Below are 21,536 nucleotides of genomic sequence, written 5' to 3'. Positions count from 1 at the left end.
TTCCCAAGTATATTAGTGCGTGTGTGAATGAATAAATGAGACGTAAAACGTACATTTCTTTGTAGAAAGGCGTTTTATGAAAATAAGTCAATTTACTTGTATTAGTTTACAGCGCAGTCTTGAACATCCAATATGGCGGCGACGTTGACGTATCACAGCAGCTCCATGGGGCCTCTACGTTTATATGTCTATGGTCCAGAGGACTCTGTTCTGATCTGTCTCTGGTCTCCGTCAGTTCTTCGAGGGGAAGGAGCTGCGTCTGAAGCAGGAGTACTTCGTGGTGGCGGCCACACTCCAGGACATCATCCGTCGCTTCAAGACCACGAAGAAGGGCAGCCCGGCTCGCACCTCCTTCGAGACCTTCCCAGAAAAAGTAAGCGTCTAACTTTATATATATATCCTTTATTTAACCAGGTAAAAAACTCATTGAGATTAAAACCTCTTTTCCAAGAGTGACCTGGCCAAAATGGCAGCATAAAAACAATACAACAATACAGACAGTCAGTCACACATTCCGGAGAAACAATAGTAAAACAATAGTAAAATTTACACAACGGGGCAGACACAAGAACTGAGAGAGCTAATTTCTGTTTTTTTAAATTTATTTGAATTCACTCAAGGATACAAGCTCAACCAATTTCAAGTCCTTCTGCGCATCATTCCAGGTTGAGGGGACAGAAAACTTGAAGGCCTTTTTACCCACACTGCAAAAACTAAAAATCTTACCAGGAATATTTGTCTTATTTTTAGTTAAAATGTCTCATTTTTAGTCAAGTAAAATTTCACTTGAAATAAGTAGAGAAATCGGCCAGTGGGACAAGATTTTGCAATTTACCTCTAGTCCAGGGGTCGGCTACCCAAAATGTTGAAAGAGCCATATTGGACCAAAAACACAAAAAACAAATATGTCAAAAAATGAAAAGTTGAGAAAAAAGTAGGAATGTCCAGAAAAGTCAAAATTTCAAGAAAAAAGTCAATGTTGAGAAAAAGTTTTGACTTTATTCTTGAAATTGTATTCAACATTAATCTTGACATTTCGACTTTTTCTCGACATTTTGACTTTTTTCACAATTTTTGCACAATAAAAAAAAATCTTCCTCCTCAAAAATGTTTTTCTCCTGCACGGCCTCTTTCTTACTCTTCCGTACAAATCTTCGTTAACAGAAATGTTGAAATGTAATATTTATTCTACACGTTTTTACAGCATTGGAAAACGTTTAGAATGTTTGTGTCATGTTTGTCCTTCTACAGAAACCACATTAAAACCAACAATATATTTCCCTCCCCCATCGATTTCCATTTTCAAACATTTTTGAAAAAGCTCCAGGAGCCACTAGGGCGGCGCTAACGAGCCGCATGCGTCTCTAGAGCCGCGTGTTGACGACCCCTGGTCTAGAGTCATACAGAATACACTTTTTTGTTGATTGGTGCTTCATGTTATGTTGTTTTTTGGGGGGGGGGGTTATTAACGGTTTCATCACCGCCGGCTCTGGTGTTTCCAGGTGGCCATCCAGCTGAACGACACCCACCCCGCCATGGCCATCCCCGAACTCATGAGGATCTTCGTGGACATCGAGAAGCTGGACTGGGACACGGTGGGTGCAGGGCGGGTCCTGGTCCTGGTCCGGGTTTGGGTTTGGGCCGGTTCTTACTGGTTCAGAGAGGAACTTGACTTGTGTGTGATGAGGAAACACTGAGCAAGTAAGAGCAAGCGGCAGGAGGGAGGTAGAAACCACAGAACCAGCAGCTGGAGGTTGTTGTTGTTGCGTAAGAAACATTTCAGGTGGAAACACAAACCGGGCCGAGCAGAAGCAGCTAATGGAGCTTTTCTACTAGAACCTGCTCAGTTCAACTCAACTCAGCCTGGTTTGTTTTCCATAACAAGTCAGCTGGAGCAGAAGTAGGAGGTTGGAGAAGCTGCTGTGACGTATTTGATTGTGTATCTAAATGAAGAAGACAACAACACTAAAGATGTAGAACCTGGAGGAGATGATAGATGTGCTGCTGGATCTGTGGCTTGTGTTTGATATCAAGTTAAAAAATGAGAGAGAGAGAAGCTTCAAGCGGCAACGCTTTTTAATCTTTTTTTAGTTTGTCTCGGTGCTGCTGAAAAGTCCGTTGGTATCTGAGCAGCTATGAAGTGACAGAGCTCCTGGTAGATCTGGTTGTTTCTTTTCTCCCCTGTTCTGCATCCCAGTCATAAAAATGGTTAAATTCCCCAAATAAATTAATAGAAATTACAAAATCACTCACGTTGCCATCCTGCGGTAGCCGGCTCTTCTTCTCTGAATCTCCGTTGCCATGGTTAACACCCGGCAGTTGATCCAGCGCAATGATATTGAAGTTATCAGGCAATTTGAGCGAACTTGTTTTCTAGGTGTAGATTATCACTTTTAAGGACACCTGCCAGCCAATCAGAATAGAGTATTCACACAGACCTTTGTATAAAGAAAAGTATCTACTCGGCACGTTAGAACCTTAGTGGAAAAGAACCAAACCGAGTCGAGTAGTCACTAGTGGAAAAGCGCCACTAGTGACTACGTTTACATGCAGTCAAAATTCGGGTTATTGCTAATATTCCCGTTACTGAAACATTCCGAATATTCCGTTTACATGGTAATTAATCATTTGGGATATCTGGATCAAACCAGCGACGCACGGAGAACGTCATGACGTAATTACCGTCATTTCCGCTTCTTCTTCCTGTATCCAAATTCAAAACAAATGCTGCTTCGCGCAACTTTTCTCTCACCTTCTTGTAAATCTTCTATCCCGGTACTTTCTACCGTCTACAAATGCAGAAATGTTCATATCCTTCATTACATTTATGAAGTGATTAGTCTCCTCCTGGTCTTGGTTTCTCTGTGTTTATAAGAACTTCCTGGACTCAAAAGACCAGGATTCCTTGTGAACAGAGCATGTGCAGAAAACAAATTCCTGTTCCGTTTGATGGGGATATTCCGTTTGGTGTTTACATGACCGAATATTCAGGTTTTAAAAGGAGTAACCTAGGGGTCATATTTGGGTTTTTAAAAACCGGAATATGAGCAAATTCTGGTTATTCAAAGGGGTTATTGGTGTTTACATGGCCGTGCAAAACCGGGTTATTGCTAATATTCCGGTTTTAAAAGGGTTATTGATGCATGGAAACACAGTGACAGAACTGTTCAGACTGAAAGACGTTGTTGTGTCCTCAGGCCTGGGACTTGACCCGCCGAACCTTCGCCTACACCAACCACACGGTCCTGCCGGAGGCTCTGGAGCGCTGGCCGGTGGAGCTGCTGGAGAACCTGCTGCCCCGACACCTGCAGATCATCTACCGCATCAACCAGGCGCACCTGGACGTCAGTGGACGCTCACTCTTCACAGGTGCATTCTGGGTGTCGCACGCGCACTAAAGGAGATCCCGCTTGTGTTTGTTGCAGAAAATCGTGTCCCTGTTCCCGAAGGACATGGAGAAGATGAGGAAGATGTCCCTGATCGAGGAGGACGGCTGCAAGAGGGTCAACATGGCGCATCTGTGCATCGTGGGCTCGCACGCCGTCAACGGCGTCGCCCAGATTCACTCACACATCATCAAGACCGACATGTGAGCCCACAATAGGGGCAGGGCCTAACACTGGGGGCGGGGCTTAGTGCTCGGGGGCGGGGCTGAGAGCTGAGGGGGCGGGGCCGAGCCGTCGCTCCGGATCAAGCCGTTAGCCAAGCGAAGCCCGTAAAGGCTTGCATCACCAGCGTGGCATCACACCTCAGCTGTTGCACTTCCAACAAGCATGTGATGAAAAGCTCAACCGGAGCAGCAGAGACTTCAGAAACCAGAACCTGAACCCAGAACTGAACCCTCGTTTATTTCATCTCCAGGCGGGTTTTAGGGGGGGAGTCAGATCCTTCCACCCGGGAAGATCCTGGTCCGGTCCGGGGAACGTTTTCCGATGGAAGCTGAACCGGAGACAAAATGATGTCAGCGCGTGCGTGCATGCGTTTATAAATATATATATATATATATATATATATATATATATATTTTTTTTTTTTTAATAAGAAAGCTATGTCTAACACCGTGTCCTAATAACTGCATGCGATGTGAGCGAGCATCAGCAACAAAATCAATTCCATTGCTTTATTTTCTATTGGACTGTCCTAACTGGCCGCAGCGATGCAGCGTTTTGAAAGCGCTGTAGGAAACAGTCATGATGAGGAACGGCTGATCCAGTTAGTTGAAATGAGAAGTTATCTCTATGATTCCTCCTCATTTCCAAGAACATCAATAGTGTTAAAGATAATAAGATAATATTTCTTTCTGCCACTTTATTGAGGTTTTTGTAGTGAAATGAGGAGGAATCATAGAGATAACTTCTCTTTTCAACTAACTGGATCAGCCGTTCCTCATCATGACTATTTCCTACAGCGCTTTCAACCGGCTTTCAACGCGAGCGACAGGAAGAAAATAGAAGAACATTTAAAACATAGAAGAACATAGAAGAATATTTAAATATCACAATATCAAGCTTGTTTTCTGTTTAGAAAGTACTAACGTAGGAAGATTACAAGTACTCACCCATCTTTTACTTGTCTCTTTACTCTTTTAGGAGTTATTTTAGGAGTTTCTTTCAGGAGCGCACGGGCGGGTAGTGCAGTGAATAAAGGCTGATTTATGGTTCCGCGTTAAATTGACGGCGTACCCTACGCCGTAGGGTATGCGTTGGTGTAACGCGGAACCATAAATCAGCCTTAAAAAGCGAGTTTCAGCTGTCAATCAAAATAACGTGGGGGCCCATAACACGTTCAGTGTGGACAGAGAGCGTCCGATGTAACGCAGTGCGACGCGAGAGTCGGGCGCTCGCATGCGGTTATGATGGCTGTAAGAAGACACCATCTTGTCATAAGTATATGCATCTTACTAGATGCCAAAGTGCTCCTTAAAGAGCTGACTCTTTAGCTTCCTCTTAAAAGTAGGTCCAGACCATGCAGATCAGAGTTTGGTAGGTCGTTCCACCATCGGGGAACAACGGAGGAGAAGAATCTGGCTACTGATTTCACGCCACGTTGTGGTTGAAGCTCTAACCGTAGACCCTTTTGCTCGGCAGATTTCGTGACTTCAACGAACTGGAGCCGGACAAGTTTCAGAACAAGACCAACGGCATCACTCCGCGCCGCTGGCTGCTGCTCTGCAACCCCGGGCTGGCGGAGCTCATCGCCGAGGTGAGTCTGAGCCCAGGGGGGGCTGAACTTTGACCCCTGACTGTCTCCAGTGTTGGGACTAACGCGTTACAGTGACGCCGTTAGTTTTGCGGTAACTAATACTCTAACGCATTACTTTTTAAATTCAGTAACGCAGTTACCGTTACCAAACGGTGCATTACTCCGTTATTTCTGGCTACAGTGAAGCTTTTTTTCCCCCACACGCGGAGACCGGAGGAAACGTAGTGTGTGTTCAAAAACATGACGGTCATGAGCCAAGAGAAGGAGAGTTTTGCAACGTGGAGATATTGTCATTACAGTAATCCCTGGTTTTTCGCAGGGGTTATGTTCCAAAAAGAGTGAAATTCTTTTTACAATTATTATAGAAGGCTTCAAATTGCAGAGATCAGCACATATTCCCCTGCTCTTCTGAGCCGCTGCATCCCGACTCTGTAGCGTCTTTTTCTCCTAAAGCCGCGGTGCAGGTGTGTTTTTACCAGAGAAGAAAATAGTTATGGGTCGTTGTTGTCGCTCTTTTTTTCTTCTGGGCAAAAAGATTCTTATAAACTGACATGCTACCATTGGTTATATTTGAGACTGTAATGAACGATTCATCAAAGGTCCCGTTCCTGAGCTGCTGCTGAAGCTCATTGGCCGTTCTCAGCATTGTTGCTAAGCAACCAACGTTATTGATACAGGAAGTGAAGAAGCGGGGAGACTGTTTAGAATGCAGAACACAAGGCACAATGCAAATCCATACAGAACCTGCTGAAATGAAGGCTAGAGGGGATTAATGTGAGCATTTAAAATAATGTTTCTATTTAAAGCAACTAAAAAGTTACTTTTCATAGTAACGCATTATTTTTTTATCTAAGTAACTGAGTTACTAACTAGGCCTGTGTTGAAAAAATCGATACTCCGAATTTAAATCGATTCTCATATTAATTCCTAAAAATCGATTCATATGTCTAAAAAAAAGAAAAAAAAAAAATGTCATCATTACATTACAACTTTTGGTACGGTACTTTTTTGTTTATGCCCAAAAAAGAAATATTTTGTTGGACATGAGAATAACTGGTGCCATGTTTTTGCCTTTAAATATGTTTAAAAAGGTATGAAAACATTAAAGTTTTCAGTTATAATTGCATAAATTGTCAATATTTCTTTGCTTTATATACTGTCTTGGGGTTACATTTGCATAAATGTTAAAAACCAAATTCTCAGCAAATGGGGAAAAAATAAAACCGATTTCATCCGTCTCTGTTTCCTCCCTGGATCTGTTTGATAATTCTGACCCACGATGTTTCTGTTTCAGTTCTATCAGCATTCTGGGAGCTGATTGGTCCTTACAGCATCATTAGCTGCAATACTTGCTGTTGAATCTCAATATAATACTAGTATTAATATGTTGCACAACTACAGTCATATAATTCATGCAACAGCTGAAAAAACATTTTTAATAACACTAACCCAAATCAATATCGGAATCGAATGGGATTGAATCAAATCTTGATAATCGCTTCAGAATCTTAAGAATCGGAATCAAATCGATTCTTGATATTTGAATCGATCCCCAGCCCTATTACTAACTGAGTGTGACTGTCTCCATACCAGGCCATCGGGGAGGACTACGTGACGGAGCTCAGCCAGCTACAGAAGCTCAACGACTTGGTGGACAACGTCACCTTCATCCGCGACGTCTCCAAAGTGAAGCAGGTAAACGTTCGGGTTCGGGGCGTTTCGGGGGGAAACGAGTTGACAAAGACGACTTGCGGTTGCTGAAACTGATCAAATACGTTCGGTGGAAATTTACTGGATGCGATTCGGCAACTTCTGTTGCATCAACTCTTCTTTCAGCATCACTTCTGGTTTTTGAACCTCAACTTCCTGTCGGACTCTTAACAGTTTACTTTTGAAGCTCTGGTCTGCGGTCGTGCCGCCGAACATACAAACTGTTGATGAAATAATTAAAGCAACAGTCTCTGCAGCGTCGTCCATTTTGGTACCTAGCTGTGGTCGCCGTGGGCAACGTGTAGATGCAGATACAAGCGGGTCGATCCCGTCCGTTGCCGTCGGAGCTCGTCCGACTGTAACAATCAAACAATGCCGTCTTTGAAAAGACGAGCAGAGGAAATGTTTCAGCTTTTGAAGTAACTCCAAGTTGCAATAACCCTCCTGGCCACAGGGGGGCGCGTGGATCTGCTGGGCTTATGAACGGGGACGGTCCGGCACGACTCTCTCACTAGAGACGTACAACAGGACGTTTCTGGTGTTCTGCTGCCTCCGTGTGGCCACATGTGGAATTGTTACATAGGGTGGCTTTAAGTGAAGCTGCTATTATTATTATTATTATTATTATTATTATTATTATTATTATTATTATTATTAGGGTGTTTAGCGTGTTGAGCCTAACTACAGACTTGCTCCTGCCAGAGTTTCACACGAATCTTAATCTAATCTCTTGTATATTTGTCACTTCATGCCTGAATGTGTTAGCGTTGCATCAGCGCGTCTTGCAGGTGTAAAACCGGAGCACGTGTCCGGACAGGGCTGCGGTCTGACTCGGCAGTTTTCCCCCATTCCTACGTTGCTGAGTCATGTGTTTTTAGGGCTCGAGCACTGACAGTGCAAAAGCCTTATTGTATCTGTGGGAATTTATTTTTCCTTTTTTTTATTTTTCCGACGAAATGAGGGTCTTTTTTCCCCCTAAATGTGCCCCAAAAGTCACCAAATTTTGGACCAAGCCAGGCCTGGTGAAAAATTTGATATTTAATGGTTTGTATTAATGGGCGTGGCCTAATGGCTCAACAGCGCCCCCTAGAAAACTTTGTGCCTCAAGCCCCACAATACGGTTTGACGTACATGCACCAAAATCGGTACACACCTGTATCATGTCACAACTTAAAGAAAAGTCTCTTGGCGGCATGGCCGAAACCAAACAGGTAGTCGGCCATTTTGAATTAATCGTGTAATTTTGGCACAATTTATGCCATTTCTTCAGCAGTTAATTCAGCCCGAACCGTAACGTGCCCCCAGGTGTGTTATACATCAAAATGTTCGTCTCCATCCTGCGACGACGCGCATTACTTTTCTCAGTCAAAAGCGTTACTGTGGTGACAATAGATGCCAAAAAGGGCACCCCTTCATCTGATTGGTCCATATTGGATAGTCCCTATTTTCTGCCGTAACTTTTGAATGGTTTGACATAAAGACTCGTGGGTGGTGTCATCGGACTCTGTATTGAGTACTTGACCATAATTGGCCTTAATTAGCCCAGCCCCTTCTTCTGATTGATATTTTATAATCCCTATTTTCTGCCATAACTTTTGAATGGTTTGATATAGAGTCGTGGCTGGTGTCATCTAAATGTCCAGGCCTGAAGAATCTACATGCAAGTCATACAAGCTTCCACTGCAGCCTGAACGTACACAAGGGTGCGAGGGCCCGTTCATCGCTGCTTGCAGCTTTAATTATTATTATTATTATTATTATTATTATTATTATTATCATTTTTTTTTATTATTATTATGAGTCCGTTACAGTAGGATGTCACCAGCTGTGGTTAAAGTCACATGACCATACCTGTCAAGTCTCCCGTTTTTGGCCGGGAAACTACCGTATTTCACCTCTCTTTCCCACCGTCCTCCCGTATTAGTATTTTCCTGTAAATTTACTGTTTTATAATATAATAATTTTAAAACTAGAAACTGAATCGTCACTAGCCTCGCGAGAACTGCCTCCTACTGTAACCGGGTTCTCGCAAGGTTAGAGTCGACAACGGGAGCAAACTCGGAACAACAAATCAGAGATGGATGTACGGTAACCAGAGAGAAGACATTTCTGCTAAAAAGTGAAGACTTGGTGTAAATATCTCTAAAAATGGGAAAACCAAATTTACTTTCCTAAAGAGGAGCAGGATGTTACAGTTACGAGTTCTGAAAGATTTGTAACTGGGTTTTTAGCTGTTTTTATCTCTCCGTCAGTAGCACCAGCGCTGTATAACCAGTCAGTGAAGGCCAGAGTCTCATGAGTGAAAATGTAAATGTTTCACTTGAAGACAATCAATGTGTATTTAAATTGAAAATATTTAAAATAAATAAGTGTGCTTTAATTCTCCTTTGTTTTCATTTAGACTATTATAGGAATCACAAACACAGGAATGTCCACAACATTTCAGTGTCAACAAAGGTCGGACTATCAGATTCTGAACATAATTGTAGTTTATAAGTGGTTGACAGGTAGATATTTTAGATTCTTGTAAATTTGTCTTAAAATGTAAGAAACTAGACCTCGGTTGGGCTGGTGGGAGCCTTATTTTTAAATCCAAAACTTGACAAGTATGCACATGATGCCTTTTTATGTGGATATTAATTCTTGCCTTTTCGACTTCTCCCAAGCTTTTATTCAAACATGAAAGATAAAATAACACGATGCACATCAGCAGTTGTAACATTGACCCCCAAAAGCCTGGATTCTTTGCGTTACATTAAATCAAAAACGTCTTCCAACGGAGGAAAACAAATAAGCTGCAGTAAAATACAGTTATTTAGACTGATAGTTCTGTACTTTTACTTTAAAATAAAAAGAGGATCTTCCACTCAAAAGCAGAAGTCAGGTGAAGACATGACGACCGGCCTACTTTGAGCCTACGTGTAACTGCAGACTTGCATTAGTTCCTGCCAGTTTCACACGAATCTTAATCTAATCTCTTATATATTTGTTACTTCATGCCTGAATGTGTTAGCGTTGCATCAGCGCGTCTTGCAGGTGTAAAACCGGAGCACGTGTCCGGACAGAGCTGCGGTCTGACTCGGCAGTTTTCCCCCATTCCTACGTTGCTGAGTCATGTGTTTTTAGGGCACGAGCTCTGACGGTGCAAAAGCCTTATTGTATCTGTAGGAATTTTGGTTTTCCTTGTTTTTTTTTATTTTTCTGACGAAATTAGGGCCTTTTTGGGCCAATAATGAAATGTAATGAAATGAGGTTCCGGGATAGATGCAATTTTTGCCTAGGGTATGTGCAATGTCGTTCACTGCTGCTTGGTTTCTCACTAATTTTATTGTGGTATTGAGTCTGATATTTGTTGCTGTCTGTATGTGTTGATGATTGTATGTGTATTTGATGCCTAAAACAAATTTCCCTACAACTCAACTCAACTTTTTTTCCCCCTAAACGTGCCCCAAAAGTCACCAAATTTTTCACCAAGCCAGGCCTGGTGAAAAATTAGATATTTAATGGTTTGCATTAATGAGTGAAAACTTCATGCCTCAAGCCCCACAATACGGTTTGACGTACATGCACGAAAATCGGTACACACCTGTATCATGTTGCAACTTAAAGAAAAGTCTCTTGGAGCCATGGCCGAAACCCGACAGGAAGTCGGCCATTTTGAATTAATTGTGTAATTTTGGCGCAATTTATGCCATTTGTTCAGCCGCTTCAGAGCCCGAACCGTAACGTGCACCCAGGTGTGTTATACATCAAAATGTGCGTCTCCATCCTGCGACGACACACATTACTTTTCTCAGTCAAAAGCGTTACCGTGGCGACGATAGACGCCAAAAAGCGCGCCCCCCCTTCATCTGATTGGTCCATACAGATAAAACTTTGTGCCTCAAGCCCCACAATGCGGTTTGACGTACATGCATGAAAATCGGTACACACCTGTATCATGTCACAACTTAAAGAAAAGTCTCCTGGCGCCATGGCCGAATACGAACAGGAAGTCGGCCATTTTGAATTAATCGTGTCATTTTGGCGCAATTTATGCCATTCCTTCGGCCGCTTCTTCACCCGAACCATAACTTCGACGATGCGCATTACTTTTCTCAGTCAAAAGCGTTACCGTGGCGACGATAGACGCCAAAAAGCGCTCCCCCCTTCATCTGATGGTCCATATTTGATAGTTCCTACTTTCTGCCATAACTTTTGAATGGTTTGACATAAAGAGTCATGGGTGGTGTCATCGGATTCGGTTTTGAGTCCTTGAACATAATTGGTGCAAATTAGCCCCGCCCCTTCATCTGATTGGTCGATATCTGATCGTTCCTATTTTCTGCCATAACTTTTGAATGGTTTGACATAAAGAGTCGTGGGTGTTTCATCCACTAAATGTCCAGGCCTGAAGAATCTACATCAAGTCATACAAGCGCTTCCACTGCAGCCTGAACGTGCACAAGGGTGGAGGGCCCGTTCATCGCTGCTTGCAGCTTTAATTTCTGTTTTAATCTGGACAGGACAACAAGGTGAAGTTTGCGCAGCACCTGGAGAAGGAGTACCGGGTGAAGATCAACCCGTCCTCCATGTTCGACGTGCACGTCAAGCGGATCCACGAGTACAAGCGGCAGCTGCTGAACTGCCTGCACATCATCTCCATGTACAACCGTAGGTGCAGCTCCCTGAACCGTCCCGGGGGGCCGGCGGCGCTGGCGTGTCGAAACACACGGAGGAATGTTGCCATCTGAAGCAGATGTGGGGAATTTTCCACCAGGCTGTAAAAAAGCAAACAAAAAAACAAAAACAGGGCTGCAGTTGCATCACTTCTTCACTTCTCCGCACCAGAAACTCTTGTTTATTTCCCCTTTCACCATCAAAATCAGTCTTTCTTCATCAAATGAGCTTCACAAAAAATATGCATGAAATAAATACTTTTGTACAGAAGCAGTTAGGGCTGGGGATCCATCCAAATGTCCAGAATCGATTCCAATTCTTAAGATTCAGAATCGATTATCAAGATTTGATTCTATCCAATATCGATTTGGGTTAGTGTTTTTAAAACTTGTTTTTTGAGCTGTTGCATGAATTATATGATTGTAGTTATGCAACATATTAATACTAGTATTATATTGAGATTCAACAGCAAGTATTGCAGCTAATGATGCTGTAAGGACCAATCATCTCCCAGAATGCTGATAGAACTGCTTTCAGAAACATTGTGGGTCAGAATTACCAAACAGATCCAGGGAGGAAACAGAGACGGATGAAATCGGTTTTATTTTTTCCTATTTATGAGAATTTGTTTTTTAGCATTTTATGCAAATGTAACCCCAAGACAGTACAGGACTGTCTCAGAAAATTTGAATATTGTGATAAAGTTCTTTATTTTCTGTAATGCAATTTTAAAAAAAAAATGTCATACATTCTGGATTCATTACAAATCAACTGAAATATTGCAAGCCTTTTATTATTTTAATATTGCTGATTATGGCTTACAGTTTAAGATTAAGATTCCCAGAATATTCAAATTTTTTGAGATAGGATATTTTAGTTTTCTTAACCTGTAAGCCATGATCAGCAATATTAAAATAATAAAAGGCTTGCAATATTTCAGTTGATTTTTAATGAATCCAGAATGTATGACATTATTGTTTTTTCTAATTGCATTACAGAAAATCACAATATTCTAATTTTCTGAGACAGTCCTGTATATAAAGTAATGAAATATAGACAATTTATGCAATTATAACTGAAAACTAATGTTTTCATACCTTTTTAAACATATTTAAAGGCAAAAACATGGCACTAGTTATTCTCGTGTCCAACAAAACATTCCTTTTTTGGGCATAAACAAAAAAATACCAAAAGTTGTAATGTAATGATTGGGGAGGGGGGAAGAAAATAGGTCTTTAGAGATATGAATCGATTTTTAGGAATTTAATATGAGAATCAATTTTAGAATCGGAAAATCGATCTTTTCAACACAGGCCTAAAATCAGTCATATTTGTTTATTTCTGTTCTCAAGGTATCAGGAAGAACCCGAAGGCGCCGTTTGTTCCACGGACTGTGATAATCGGTGGGAAGGTACAAGCTCAGCCAAACCTGACAAACACCCAACTGCAGTAAATAGATAGATAAATACATAGATGAATCTATAAAGACTTTGTCGCCCCCTGCAGGCCGCCCCCGGGTACCACATGGCCAAGATGATCATCAAGCTCATCACCTCGGTGGCCGACGTGGTGAACAACGACCCGGCCGTGGGAGACAAGCTGAGAGTCATCTACCTGGAGAACTACAGGGTCTCGCTGGCAGAGAAAGGTCGGCTTTTAATCCAGAAGTTATCATTAGAAACTGTTGTTTTTTTATATAAACAGGGTTCATACATTTGAAAATGTAATTTTCAAGGCCTGGAAAAGTTTTGGAAAAACATAAGTTCATCCCAAAAGTTTTGGAAAAGTCATGGAATTTATTTTTCTCACTTAATGATAACATTTAGTAATTACGACGAGTATTAGAATCAAACTAAGACAAAAAAAAATTGGAAATTACGAGAATAAAGTCGTAATATTATGAGAATAAAGTCGTAATATTACGAGAATAAAGTCGTAATTTTACGAGAATAAAGTCGTAATTTTACGAGAATAAAGTCGTAAAATTAAAAGAATAAAGTCATAGCCTAATGTTGTGAGAATAAAGTCGTAGTTTTACGAGAATAAAGTCGTAATTTTACGAGAATAAAGTCGTAAAATTAAAAGAATAAAGTCATAGCCTAATGTTGTGAGAATAAAGTCGTAATATTATGAGAATAAAGTCGTAATATTATGAGAATAAAGTCGTAATATTATGAGAATAAAGTCGTAATATTATGAGAATAAAGTCGTAATATTATGAGAATAAATTCGTAATGTTGCGAGAATAAAGTCGTAATATTATGAGAATAAAGTCGTAATGTTGCGAGAATAAAGTCGTAATATTATGAGAATAAAGTCGTAATGTTACGAGAACATACTATCATTGTATATTCCGACTTTATTTTCGCAACATTACGACTTTGTTCTCATAATATTATAATTTTATTCTCGTAATTTCCCTTTTTTTTTTTTTTGTCTTAGTTTGGCCCTAATACTCCGTCGTCAGTAATAACAGCCTATAAGGTAGATTTAAAATTGATCAATAAATATTTCATATAGAAAAGTCTCACGCGTGACGTGCCTAGTATCTTGTGCATCATGCAGATCGATTATTATTAGTTATATTAGATTACTATACTACATATACTACAACATGTTGCTGGTATATCAGTGTTAGTTTAAACAAATGTTTAGTTTGTATTAAACCATAATTGTCATTAGATTTCCACTGTGGGGACTTTTTACATAGTTTTATTCCTATATTTCATTCATACATTGATGTTTTCGTCATGTATAGTCATGGGAAAGTCATGGAAATGTGTTGGTTAAAATGTGTCTGAACCTTGTATAACTATTAAAAACCGTCCCGTCCTCAGTGATCCCGGCCACAGATCTGTCGGAGCAGATCTCCACCGCCGGCACGGAGGCCTCGGGGACGGGGAACATGAAGTTCATGCTGAACGGAGCGCTGACCATCGGCACCATGGACGGGGCCAACGTGGAGATGGCCGAGGAGGCCGGGGAGGAAAACCTCTTCATCTTCGGGATGAGGGTGGAGGACGTGGCTGAGATGGACCAGAAGGGGTAACCGGCTCCCGTTTCCACCCCTTTTGCACCAGAACGGCTCCAGAGCTGGTTCTGGTACACAACTAGTTCAACCAGGAACCAGATAAGAACCGGTTTACTTTTCCACAGCTCGGTGTTAAGAGGAGCCACATCATTACGTTGCTGCAAACGTCAGTTACGTCGCTGCGTTTGCGTGAAAATTGAAGCAACAACCAGGTATCTGCTCTAATGGCACTTTTCCACCAGCACCTACTCAGCTCTATCTCAACTCGGCCAAGTTTCTTTTCCACTACAATCCAGCACCTGGAGCAGAAGTAGGAGGTTGGAGAAGCTGCTGTGACGTATTTGATTGTGTATCTAAAGGAAGAAGACAACAACACTAAAGATGTAGAACCTGGAGGAGATGATAGATGTGCTGCTGGATCTCTGGCTTGTGTTTGTTATCAAGTTAAAAATGAGAGTGAGAGAAACTTCAAGTGGTGACGCTTTTACATTTTTTTTAGTTTGTCTTGGCGCTGATGAAAAGTCCATTGGAGCCGTGAGCAGCTATGAAGAGACAGAGCTCCTGGTAGATCTGGTCGTTCCTTATCGCCCGTCTAGATGTTTTTAATTCTCTCCTCAGCACCAGGTTTATGAACATCTGCACCTCAGAGTTGGATCACCAAACAGACTTTTGCTGCCGTTGCTGGTGGAATAAAATGAACCAGAATCTCCGTCAGAGTCTCTTTCTCTGATGTCACATCCTGATCAGACGTCTGACTCCAACCCCCCGACCAATCGGTGGCCTGGAGTGTGATGATGTCAGATACAGCCGACTCAGCCGCTTAGAACCTCGGCAGAATAGTTACAGAAAAGTATCTACTCGACACGTTAGACCCCTAGTGGAAAAGAACCAAACCGAGTGGAGGAGAGCCGGGCTGAGTAGGTACTAGTGGAAAAGTGCCATTAAAGACAGGTTGTCTCCTCCTCCTCCCATGATGCTTTTCTGCATCCAAATTCATTCTTATCTGAAAATGTCTCCGTCTCCCAGTCTTGCTGTTGCCGTTGGTCTTAATAACTCCTCCCCTCCACTTACGTAAGCGGTTCTTTCCTCTACACCAGCAAAGAGTTGGTGCTACCTTGGAACCAGTTCTTCTGGCCCGCAGACCACGTTTACATGCAGTCAAAATTCAGGTTATTGCTAATATTCCGGTTACTGAAACATTCGGAATATTCCGTTTACATGGTAATTAATCATTCAGGATATCTGGATCAAACCAGCGACGCGCGGAGAACATCATGACGCAATTCCCGTCATTTCCGCTTCTTCTTCCTGTATCCAAATTCAAAACAAATGCTGCTTCGCGCAACTTTTCTCTCACCTTCTTGTAAATCTTCTATCCCGGTACTTTCTACCGTCTACAAATGCAGAAATGTTCATATCCTTCATTACATTTATGAAGTGATTAGTCTCCTCCTGGTCTTGGTTTCTCCGTGTTTATAAGAACTTCCTGGACTCAAAAGACCAGGATTCCTTGTGAACAGAGCATGTGCAGAAAACAAATTCATGTTCCGTTTGATGGGGATATTCCATTTGGCGTTTACATGACCCAATATTCAGGTTTTAAAAGGAGTAACTCAGGGCTCATATTCGGGTTTTTAAAAACCGGAATATGAGCAAATTCTGGTTATTCAAAGGGGTTATTGGTGTTTACATGGCCGTGCAAATTCGGGTTATTGCTAATATTCCAGTTAGAAAAGGGTTATTGATGCTGGAAACGCAGTCAGTGGAAACAGAAAACCCGGTTCCAAACTCAGCACTGGCCCAGAACCAGAACCAGAACCAGAACCAGAACCAGCCCTGGAACCGGTTTGGTGTAAACGTGTCCTAAGTCTTTTCTCCACTTGTCCCGACAGATACGATGCCATGTCGTACTACCGTAAGATCCCCGACCTGAAGGAGGTGATGGACCAGATCACCAGCGGGTTCTTTAGCCCCCAGAACCCCGACCTCTTCAAGGACCTCACGGAGATGCTCTTCAAACACGACCGGTACCTTTTCCTCCTTCGTCAGGCTCCTCTTAATTCACTCTAGTCTTTATTTCATTCATTAAAATAACAACAAAACAGTTCAATATAATAACAACACATCTCTTTCCTTGAATGAAAGGGAACAAAAAGAAGACTAAGCTTATTTTATCTGTCCCTTTTTCCTAAGAAATCAAATTTCAATTTATTACATTAATTGAAATTTGATTTCTTAGGAAAAAGGGACAGATAAAATAAGCTTAGTATTATTAAAAATTAAAAAATAATAATAATAATCCTCCTTGCATCTGACATGTTTGTGACCTATTCTTTTTAATTAATTATTTGACTGAAGTCATTGTTATCCTGTCTACATGTATATTAGATGTGTTCCTTGTTGTGTTCAGAATTATTTTATTTGTTTTTTTCCTTCTTTCTTTTCTCTTAGAAGCATATGCTGGCATGTGTTCTCATATGTACATGCAATTTTTTAATTATTTTTTATTCCCTATTTTGTTTTCATTAATTTTTTTCTTTTGTTTTGGCTTTTTCTTAAATTATAAAACGGGTATTCTTTGCACAAACTTGTATTACTTGATGCACAAACATGCTGTAATGAGAAATAATGTTAATAAAAACCTTTAAAAAAAATTACAAATCACACAATTTAAAAAAAACAAACACTTTCCAATAAACGTAATTAAAAAAAAAAAAAAAAAAAAAAAAAAACACAAAAAAAAAAACTAAAGCAAGGCCTCCACAAATGATCTGTCGTCAATCACAGATAGTCGTATTCTTTTTTGATTCAAAGAAAAAAGATCTGACAATGGTGCTAAAAAGAGAGAGAGGGAAAAAAAAAAAAGAAAACCCACCTAACTTAACAATTATCATGATATTTCTTCATCAAACTGGCTTTTATTATTCTTTTAAATGTAATGTTTGATTTGCTTTGGCTTCTGTATCCAGATTGTTCCATAAACTGATACCTTTTACAGAAACGCAACGTTCCATTAATTTAGTCCTGAATTTTGTTTTTTTAAAGATCTCTGTTCCTTTTAAGTTATACTTATTTTCTCTTTTTTCAAATTTTTTCTGTATATTGATTGGCAAAATTTTCTTATGAGCTAATTTCCACATCATTTGCAGAATTCTGTCTACTTCCACTAATCTCCACTAATTCAAGAAATTGCAACAGTTTTAACTGAAGGAATAATGGATTTGAAGGATGATTATATTGTTATTCTTATGGCTTTTTTTTTGTAAAATGAAACTAATGTTTTTTAACGGTTAATAAGTTTGCTCCGTGTATCCGTGCAGGTTCAAGGTGTTTGCAGATTACGAAGATTACCTGAAGTGCCAGGAGAGAGTCAGCCAGCTCTACCAGGTGAGAGTTTCAGCATCAACGTGACTTCTGGATTATTTTAGGTTCTCGTTTGGTGTAAAGAGCTTTTTTGGCAAGGCAAGTTTATTTGTACAGCACAATTCAACACCAGGTAACTCAAAGTGCTTTATATCAACATTAAAAGCGGCAAGACACAATTAAACAGTAAATAAAATGAAATGATAAGAAAAGAGGTAAAATAATAAGAAGCACAAGTTGTTGAAAAGTAAGGGCAGTAGAGTGACGCAGGTACATCTCATTCTTACATTGGCAAGAATTACCGTACGTTTCTATACGGTCAAAATGTACAAAGACCGGGTCAAATACAGTATTACACTGCAAAAACTCAAAATCTTACCAGGAATATTTGTCTTATTTCCAGTTAAAACGTCTAATTTTTAGTCAAAAAATCTCATTACACTTAAAACAAGAGTCATCACCAGAAATATAACTTATTTGACAATTTTCACCTGTTTCAAGTACATTTTCACTTGAAATAAGTAGAAAAATCTGCCAGTGGGACAAGATTTATCTTCTTATTACAAGCAAAAAAATCTTGGCAGATTTTAGTTTTTTCCAGTGATGAGTCTTGTTTTAAGTGTAATGAGATTTTTTTACTAAAACTTAGACATTTTAACTAGAAATAAGACAAATATTCTTGTTAAGATTTTGAGATTTTGCAGTGTATAGATGGTATCGTTATTAGTTTGTCGACTTTGCTGAGGCACCTCAGGAGTTTCCGGTTGTTCAGACGGAAAGCGTTTTTTTTTTGGTTTTTTTTTCCCATTAAAACTTTTCTGAGATAATTAACTCGTTAATTCGGAAAAACAGAGCAGATTTTTTTTCTCAAGTGAATGCAATACGTTTCTGTAAGTTTCCTTGTGTTTGTAAGGACTCTTTTTATTATCATTAGGGCCTGAGCACTGACAGTGCGAAGGCCCTATTGTATCTGTAGGAATTTTCCTTTTTTTTTTTTTCTGACGAAATGAGGGCCTTTTTTCCCCCTAAACGTGCCCCAAAAGTCACCAAATTTTTCACCAAGCCAGGCCTGGCGAAAAATGTGATATTCAATGGTTTGCATTAATGGGCGTGGCCTAATGGCTCAACAGCGCCCCCTAGAAAACTTCGTGCCTCAAGCCCCACGATACGGTTTGACGTACGTGCACGAAAATCGGTACACACCTGTACCATGTCGCAACTTAAAGAAAAGTCTCATGGCCGAAACTGAACAGGAAGTCGGCCATTTTGAATTAATTTATGCCATTCCTTCGGCCGTTAATTCAGCCCGAACCGTAACGTGCACCAAGGTGTGTTATACATCAAAATGTGCGTCTCCATCCTGCGACGACGCGCATTACTTTTCTCAGTCAAAAGCGTTACCGTGGCGACGATAGACGCCAAAAAGCGCGCCCACCCTTCTTCTCGGTCAATATTTGATAGTTCCTACTTTCTGCCATAACTTTTGAATGGTTTGATATAGAGAGTCGTGGGTGGTTTCATCCACTAAATGTCCAGTCCTGAAGAATCTACATCAAGTCATACAAGCTTCCACTGCCGCCTGAACGTGCACAAGGGTGCGAGGGCCCGTTCATCGCTGCTTGCAGCTTTAATTCTTCTTCTTCTTTCCTGTAAAAGGACCCAGTGGAGTGGACGAAGATGGTGATCAAGAACATCGCCGCCACGGGCAAGTTCTCCAGCGACCGGACCATCGCCGAGTACGCCACCGAGGTGTGGGGGGTGGAGCCCACCGACCTGAAGATCCCGCCGCCCAGCGAACCCAGGGAGGCCATCGAGGAAACGGCCAGAGCCCTGAAGAAGCTGTGAGGCCGGGCGTAGCCGCGTCGACGTAGCCGCGTCGACGTAGCCGCGTCGGCCGTCCTCCGGCGTTTCCACACTGCAAAAACTCAAAATCTTAACAAGAATATTTATCTTATTTCTAGTTAAAATGTCTATAACAATTTTCACCTGTTTCAAGTAGATTTTCACTTAAAATAAGTAGAAAAATCTGCCAGTGGAACAAGATTTTTTTGCTTGTAATGAGAAGATAAATCTTGTCCCACTGGCAGATTTTTCTTCTTATTTCAAGTGAAAATTTACTTGAAACAGGTGAAAATTGTCAAATAAGTTATTTTTCTGGTGATGACTTGTTTTAAGTGTAATGAGATTTTTTGACTAAAAATGAGACATTTTAACTAGAAATAAGACAAATATTCCTGGTAAGATTTTGAGTTTTTGCAGTGCAACCTTCACAACATTCCCGAACACCAGAGGGTTCCTGGTTCTTCCAGAATCCACGTCCGTCTATTTTCTGCATCCAGGTCCAAGCACTGTTACATTACTTTAGTATCGAGGGGGGGAAAGGTCGTCAACATTCCCAGAGGTCGGATGGACCGGCGCTTCGACAACTTAGTCAGGTTTTTTGTATCTTTTATATAATACTCCTGCAGGTTTCCCGGGTCGGCTCTGTCCAGATGAAATTCCTTCAGTAGTTTTTAAAGTCGAAAAGTAAAAAAAAACACGTCTGAAATAAAAATCTTCACGATTAAATAATGTCTTAAGTGTTTTAATTTCATTTTCAGGTGACGTAACATGATATTCAGCAGTTTGATCACATATAAAAGGAGGAAGTCGCGCTACTGTTTCAAGTTTTCAAGAAATTTCCTGCAAGAGAAAAAAAAAAGAAAAAGTACATTTACTGGATTAGACTGCAGTTTTTTTATTTATTTTTTTTAATCTTTTATTTGGAAAAGCCTTACTTTCAACAGATGCAGATTTACATAGCGTCAAAATCACTTCAAGTAAGTTAACATAACATCAGCGTGACATTTTGTAGAACTTCTGATGTCCAGTTTGCTTCTTGGCTCTTCCCAGAATTTTCTTTGTAAAATATTTACATGGAACATGGAAAGCTTCTCATCTTAAATATTACATACAGAAAAATTCCAAACAAAGCAGAATGAGTAAAGATCGTGCTGTAGATTATATCAATATATCATGTTACAAAACACATTTTGATCCCACTCCTTATTTTTGTCAAGTTGGCAAAAGTCAGACCTAATAGGTTTTATGTTCTCAGTCCAATTGTTTCACAAGCTCATCATGGTGGAAAAAAAAACAAAGGACCGTAACGTCGCCCGGATCGGCGTCACCGGGGCCCCGCCCTGGAGCCAGGCCTGGGGTTGGGGCTCGAAGGCGAGCGCCTGGTGGCCGGCTCTTTGTCCGTGGGACCCGGCCGGGCTCAGCCCGAAACGGCGACGTGGCCCGCCTTCCTGTAGGCCCACCACCCGCAGGAAGGTCCATGAAAGGCCGGTGCATTGTGGAGTGGGTAGCAGTCGTGGCGGGGTGCCTCGACGACCCAATCCCTGGACCAAAACCCGAAGGAGCCGGAATTGTGCGTGAGGCTGAGAGGTAACGGCTAGAGATAGTCGGGCTCACCTCCACACATAGCTTGGGCTCTGGAACCCAGCTCCTTGAAGGGGGCTGGACCCTCCACTACTCTGGAGTTGCCCAGGGTGAGAGGCGGCGGGCTGGTGTGGGCTTGGTTATAGCC

The 21,536-nt window shown here is 41.1% G+C and overlaps 1 protein-coding gene across 1 annotated transcript in view; it reads left to right on the top strand.

The window, feature by feature from the left end:
- The window catches only part of pygl (phosphorylase, glycogen, liver), a 29,823-nt gene extending 9,944 nt beyond the window's left edge, over window positions 1-19,879 (top strand). Inside the window, exons 8-20 of the mRNA XM_061743762.1 lie at window positions 236-373; window positions 1,503-1,595; window positions 3,198-3,344; window positions 3,426-3,589; window positions 5,088-5,202; window positions 6,796-6,897; window positions 11,418-11,565; window positions 12,924-12,982; window positions 13,078-13,219; window positions 14,409-14,616; window positions 16,495-16,629; window positions 17,923-17,989; window positions 19,622-19,879. Coding sequence (XP_061599746.1) covers window positions 236-373; window positions 1,503-1,595; window positions 3,198-3,344; window positions 3,426-3,589; window positions 5,088-5,202; window positions 6,796-6,897; window positions 11,418-11,565; window positions 12,924-12,982; window positions 13,078-13,219; window positions 14,409-14,616; window positions 16,495-16,629; window positions 17,923-17,989; window positions 19,622-19,810 — 1,707 coding nt within the window. The 3' untranslated portion in view covers window positions 19,811-19,879. The remainder of the gene's footprint in view (window positions 1-235; window positions 374-1,502; window positions 1,596-3,197; window positions 3,345-3,425; window positions 3,590-5,087; window positions 5,203-6,795; window positions 6,898-11,417; window positions 11,566-12,923; window positions 12,983-13,077; window positions 13,220-14,408; window positions 14,617-16,494; window positions 16,630-17,922; window positions 17,990-19,621) is intronic.
- Window positions 19,880-21,536: the final 1,657 nt, after the last annotated feature.

Source organism: Cololabis saira, chromosome 16, assembly GCF_033807715.1.
Source record: "Cololabis saira isolate AMF1-May2022 chromosome 16, fColSai1.1, whole genome shotgun sequence".
NCBI classification, from domain to species: Eukaryota; Metazoa; Chordata; class Actinopteri; order Beloniformes; family Belonidae; genus Cololabis; species Cololabis saira.
The sequence above is the reverse complement of the archived record's forward strand: the minus strand, read 5'-3'. Positions and strand labels throughout refer to the sequence as shown.